General features: G+C 48.7%; 1 protein-coding gene across 1 annotated transcript in view; it reads left to right on the top strand.

Moving 5' to 3' along the window:
- The first annotated feature begins 287 nt into the window (after positions 1 to 287).
- Pcif1 (PDX1 C-terminal inhibiting factor 1) overlaps positions 288 to 6,220 on the top strand; it is a 10,103-nt gene continuing 4,170 nt past the window's right edge. Inside the window, exons 1-9 of the mRNA XM_010626204.3 lie at positions 288 to 521; positions 1,801 to 1,943; positions 2,029 to 2,153; positions 3,513 to 3,650; positions 3,845 to 3,975; positions 4,077 to 4,231; positions 5,052 to 5,199; positions 5,285 to 5,368; positions 5,580 to 5,679. Coding sequence (XP_010624506.1) covers positions 1,820 to 1,943; positions 2,029 to 2,153; positions 3,513 to 3,650; positions 3,845 to 3,975; positions 4,077 to 4,231; positions 5,052 to 5,199; positions 5,285 to 5,368; positions 5,580 to 5,679 — 1,005 coding nt within the window. The 5' untranslated portion in view covers positions 288 to 521; positions 1,801 to 1,819. The remainder of the gene's footprint in view (positions 522 to 1,800; positions 1,944 to 2,028; positions 2,154 to 3,512; positions 3,651 to 3,844; positions 3,976 to 4,076; positions 4,232 to 5,051; positions 5,200 to 5,284; positions 5,369 to 5,579; positions 5,680 to 6,220) is intronic.

Here is a 6,220-nt window from a genome sequence, read left to right as displayed (position 1 = left end):
CTCAATGGTACAGCAGTTTCCTAGCATGCTCAAAGCCTTGGCTTTGAGCCCCAGCATTACCAAAAAAAAAAAAAAAAAAAAACAAAACCTCAAGATGGTGACATCAAAGCGTTAAATCAAGCTGTAGGCCACCCTGGTACAGGATCCCTGTGCAGCCATGCAGGAAAAGCCGGTGAAGGTGAACCTATTGTTTAGAAGGCTTGAGAAGTCCTGTTTTCATCCCCCAAATCTCTAGATCCCCCCGCCATCCCTGCCCTGCATGTTCCCAACTTACTCTGTTTCCTTGCTCTCTGGCTGTGCAACATTCACAGGATCAGTGACTCTCTTCTCTTCTCTTTGCTCTCCAGCTGCCGATTCACGAAGTCTTCTGGGCCCCCGTCCACTCTGCTGCTGACCAGCCTACTCACTTGTGCTGAGCCTTTCTGCAGGCTTTCCCCTAGCCTCTGTTGGACCCTGAGAAGTGGGAGTCAGTCCAGCTGGAGAAGAAAACCCTCTCATGCTAACCTTGCAGACCCCAGAGGGTGAGAGAAAGGGAGACTTCATTCAGCCTTAAAACCTGTAGGCTAAGCCCCCAAGGAATAGTTCCAAATCTCATTGTTATCAAGGCCCTCTATGATGTACGTGTCATGTTGCCCCTGCATTTTTTATTTGCTAAACTGTACCAATGAAGTAACCTTTCATTTTTCCCTTTCCAAATGAACAAAGACTTCTATGAGTGTACAATAAAATCAATATCCTGATGATTTCTATGATGTTATTAACAGCCAATCAGAGCACCTGATCAGCTTGAGCTAATCAGTGGCCACATGAGTTGGTAAAATTTCAGCATGCAAAGATAATGTTTAAATTTGCCTTTGTGTTTTTATTGTGGGTAAAAGTTTGATTTCTTGTGGGTGTTGTAACATATTGAAGACAATTTTAGCATCACTATAATCAGATCTCACTTGGCACCCTAGTTGTCCAACAGCCCTGGCTGGGAACCACTTTGGCCATTGAGGCTTTTGCTGGGTGTGCTTTAGGTGGGGGTAGTAAGGAATACAAATCTGAAGGAGCTGGCCTCCTTGCTGATAGTGAGTTTTCACATGGGGATTCTGAAGGGCTGAAGTAAATAGTCCTCTCACTGGTTGTTTTAGCAAGATACTTTCCTGCCTTGTATAAAAGAGGTGACCAGTTAGACTCCATGCCCCTTGCCCGGTTGTGCTTTGTTTCATTTAGATTTTACTGGATGGGAGCAATAAACTCCTATCTCCCCCAAGAGGAAGAGTTACTACTCCTTGTAGGAATCGCTTCTCAAGGGCAGACCCTGTTCTGTCTTACCACTTTGGGTGCTTGTAAATGTTTGTACAATTAATAGAGATCATGTTGGATCCAGGAACCAAGCTGAGCTCTGGAGAGGTGACATTAGAGTCAGTTCCTATCCTGGAAATGTTGACAGACTAATGAGACAAACCCAATCCATAGACCAAACCATCTGAGTGTCACAGTGGTGGTGTTCATGGCATGGAGGAGGGGCCTTGACTATTTAGTGATAGAATAGTGTTGGTAGGTGGCAGTCAAGGAGGTTACCTGAAGGATGTGAGCCCATGGCAAGCCAGGCAGAGAACTGGGGAATATCAGTAGGAGGGTGCCCATCTTATGGCTGAGGTTATTGCAGCTTAGATCCCAGGGCTCCCTCCTGTGGTGCTGTGCTGGCCCTCAGGAGAGGTCAGGATGGGATTTCTCACTTGGGGTGGTCCCCAGGGTCCTCAGTTGTAATTGGTGGGGGAGGTGGAGCTGACAGTCTCTCATTTTCTGTGGCAGGTCCCGTGAGGGTGCTGAGATGGCCAATGAGAATCACGGCAGTCCCCGGGAGGAAGCATCCTTGCTGAGTCACTCTCCTGGTACCTCCAGTCAGAGCCAGCCCTGTTCTCCAAAGCCAGTCCGCCTGGTACAGGACCTCCCAGGTATTGGTGGGGGCTGTGCTGGGTGGTAGGGTAAGAAGGGTACTCTGCACTCATGACCTTGGCTGGGTTCCATGCTTATTTGCAGAGGAGCTTGTGCATGCTGGCTGGGAGAAGTGCTGGAGCCGGAGGGAGAATCGTCCCTACTACTTCAACAGATTCACCAACCAGTCCCTGTGGGAGATGCCTGTGCTGGGCCAGCACGACGTGATTGTAAGTGCCAGCCTAGGGCAGTGGTCTCAGAGCAGCCTCTGGTTTGTGAGCATTCTCCAAACTACCCTGTGCAGCTGTTAGGTGCCTAATCCTGTGCTGATACCAGCAGCTATAGCAACAAGTAATATAGACAGTCACTGCCCTCATGTAACCTACATTCAACAGGAGGCTGGCGATTAACTGATGACTATAGCAGTGTAGCCTAGTGAATTCGTTTTGTATGTTGGGCCCTGGGCCGTGAGACAGGCATGAGCAAGATACGTGGTGCTCACTACCTTCTTGCCATGCTCATGATCTATTGGGGGGAGCATCATGAGGGTTACAGTTGTAGCACTTGTGTCAAGAAGACGTTAGCAGTCCTGACCTAGTCTGGGGAAGGTAAGAGGGCAGGAAGAGCTCTGAGAATCTGTGTTGAAAGTGAGGCTAGCTAGGAAGAGCGTTCCAGGAACTGGGATGTTAGTGTGATGAGAAAATGCCGACTGGCTCTCTAATGGGATGTGAGCTTTTGGGTCTGTCTCAGCGGGGGCAGCCTTTAGTGGGTATAACCAAGCCAGGAGGCACCCCCACACTTGAAGAGGAAGAAAGGAAGAGAGGTGAAGAGAGGAAATGAGTAGCCCAAGGCTTTGCAGCTGTTAGTAGGTGGAACCTAATTTATACCTGGATGTGATTCAGGGACCTGCTCATTACCACATGTACTCTTGAAGTTCCATCCACACAGCCTTACTCTTTAGAAGATAAGCATTTGAATTTTTCCTTTATTCCTGATTTGTTTATTTATAATATCTGGGATTGAGCCCAGGCCTGTCCAGCATGCCATGACCTATATCCCTAACCTTCATTCTTACGGAAAGTAAACATGTCCGAGTGTTGATCTTATGCCCTGTGCTACACTAAAGTGTACTCACTGAATCATGTAATAATCTCAGTGGGAGGTAGGGCTTAGAATACCATTTTTAGTTGAAAAAACTTTTTTTTTTTTTTTTTTTTGGTTTTTTGAGATAGGGTCTCACTATGTAGCTCAGACTGGCCTTGAACTCAGTGTAGTCCAGGCTAACCTTGAACTCTCAGCGATGCTCCTACCTCGGCATCTTGTGTGCTGGGATTATAGAAATGTGCCACGACACCTAGCTAGCACGGCTATTTTAAAGGTGCGGGAATTAGGAAGGGAGTTAGCTTTCCCATGGCCACATGGCTGCAAGTAGCAGGGAGAAGCACAGTCCAGTGTTTTCTCTCTGCATCCCAGCCCTCTGTGCTCTTTGAGGAGTAGGAGTAGGGAGTGGGAGGGCATAAGGATTCCAAAGTACTGGGACTCTGAAGCTGCTGGTCCTGGTTGCAACTCTGCTGGTCTCCCTCCACCAGTCGGACCCTTTGGGGCTGAATGCGACCCCACTGCCCCAAGACTCAAGCTTGGTGGAAACCCCCCCGGCTGAGAACAAGGTCAGAAAGAGGCAGCTCTCGGAAGAGCAGCCAAGCGGCAATGGTGTGAAGAAGCCCAAGGTGAGTGTCTGGGGTTCTCAGGACCTGGCTGGTAAGCAGCCAGCTCAGGCAGGCAGCCAGCCAACAGGCTCCCTGCATGGGCTGGGCATCAGCAGCTGGTCAGGAGGGGGGGCCCTACACGCAGCTCACCACATGTAGTGTTGAGCCCTGGCTGCTAAGTCTTGACTGATGCTTTTGTGACTCTCGTGCTCTAGATTGAAATCCCTGTGACACCCACAGGCCAGTCAGTGCCTAGTTCCCCCAGCATCCCAGGAACCCCAACCCTGAAGATTTGGGGAGCATCCCCTGAAGATAAACAGCAGGCCGTTCTCCTCCGACCAACCGAGTGAGTCCTTGCTGACTGACTTGCCATTGCCAGTGGCCAGCCCGCTTGGGACTGGGTTGTGGCAGGCAGGGCATGTTCACTGATCCTGCCTCTGCCCCAAGGGTGTACTGGGACCTGGACATCCAGACCAATGCTGTCATCAAACATCGGGGGCCTTCAGAGGTACTACCCCCGCATCCAGAAGTGGAGCTGCTCCGCTCTCAGCTCATCCTGAAGCTTCGGCAGCACTACCGGGAGCTGTGCCAGCAGCGAGAAGGTAACTGTCTCCTGGCCCTCCGCCCCCTTGGTTTCCAGTCATTATTAGCAAGAGCTACAACAGCAGCACATGGGCTTGGGGTTGGCTCAGGGGGAGTTCAGTGGTGCGGATCATGTGCTGTGCAGTGAGAGACACCTGTTGGAGTCCTGGCTCCATCAGTCACTCACTGTGCTCTTGGGCTTACTGCTTAATTAACTCTTTTGTGCTTTGGTTCCCTATCTATGATAAGAATAGTAACAGTGCTTAGTGTGTGGCTGCAGCTTATTCTTTGCTACACGCTATCAGTACTTTTCACATGTCTGAAAAAAAGAGCATAAAAACAAGTGGTTTTACCTCCCAGGATTATTACAAGGAGTGAAATGGGCAAGTACTCAACAAACTGAAGTTTTTAATTTTTACAATTAGTATGTAAAGCTGTTTGATCTTGTTGAAATGTAGATCTCTCTCCTCTTTTGACCCTATTTAGTAATACTCTTGGTAAAACTAGTGATTCTCAAGATATACTTCGGGAAATAAGGCCTAGAAAATAAACTTCTGAAGCTGGGCTTGGTAGCACCTTGCTGTAATCCCAGCCCTCTGGGAGACAAGCAGAAAGATTGCAAGTTTGAGCTCAGCCTGGGCACCCTAACTAAAACTGTCTCAAGATAAAAAATAAGAGGCTAGGGATGTAGTTCAGTGTGAAGGTTCTAGATTCAATTCCCAGTATTACACACAAAAGAAGCTTCTTTATTTACTGCTGACATGGTGCCGCCTATGTGCCAGGCCCAGAGTAGAACCTGTTGACTAAACCTAGACTCTCAACATTTCTTCTGTCTTGCAGGCATTGATCCTCCTCGGGAATCTTTCAACCGCTGGATGCTAGAGCGCAAGGTGGTAGACAAAGGGTCTGACCCCTTGTTGCCTAGCAACTGTGAACCAGTCGTGTCTCCTTCCATGTTTCGAGAAATCATGAACGACATTCCCATCAGGTACAGCCTTACAGCTGGGTAGTGTGGTCTCTGTGCCCAGTCAAATGTGTAGAAGGGCCCCAACTTTGCCCACTCTCTCACCTAGGTTATCCCGAATCAAGTTCCGGGAGGAAGCCAAGCGCCTACTTTTTAAATACGCAGAGGCTGCCAGACGGCTTATCGAGTCCAGGTTTGACTCTCTACCCCATATAAGATGGATCCATGAGGGGAGGTCATAGGCCATCCCTTACTTACTCAAGGACTGTCCTTGCTCCCAGATACACAACAGGGGTTGATGCCCAACAGACCAGTGAAGTGGGATGGGAAGAGGGTGGAGCAGACACCTCAACAGCAGGATCTTGTGCACAGCTGAATCCTCTTTCCCTGCCTTTGACTGGCAGGAGTGCTTCCCCTGACAGTAGGAAGGTGGTCAAGTGGAATGTGGAAGATACCTTCAGCTGGCTTCGGAAGGACCACTCAGCCTCCAAGGAGGACTACATGGTGAGTGGGCCCTGGGGTGAGGCCAGTTGAAAGGCCCTGTGGCCACTCTATCCAGAATCCTGCTCTCCCTGGCCAGGTTCCCACAGCAAACCCTGGCATTTATCATCCCCCGGGCTTGTGACTGGAGATGTTTGTCTAGGCTCCTGGCTCTCTCTCAGAGACCATTTTCATTAATATTCTTAATGGAATCTCAGGCTTGGCCACACACAAAGAGCTATCTTTTCAATCTAATGAGTGTTCAACATCTCAGTAGATTTTTGGGAATAGACTGACAGACTAATTTTGTATGTATTCATATAGTTAAAAGCTACCATCAGGCTAGGTGTGGTGGCACTCACCTGTTACCCCAGCACTTGGGAGGCTGAGGCAGGAGGATTGCTGTGAGTTTGAGGCCAACCTGAATTGCATAGTGAGACCCTATCTCACAAAACCAAAAAAAAAAAAGCTACCATCAGATGTAATTTCTTCTTCTCAAATGTGTCCAGAACAATTCTGTTTTCTGACCAAAACCTATCACTTCTTTTTTTTTTTTTTTTTTTTT

This window comes from Fukomys damarensis, unplaced genomic scaffold (assembly GCF_012274545.1).
Source record: "Fukomys damarensis isolate Sample0158 unplaced genomic scaffold, DMR_v1.0_HiC HiC_scaffold_22, whole genome shotgun sequence".
Lineage (NCBI taxonomy): Eukaryota > Metazoa > Chordata > Mammalia > Rodentia > Bathyergidae > Fukomys > Fukomys damarensis.
This window is presented reverse-complemented; position numbering and strand designations above follow the sequence as displayed.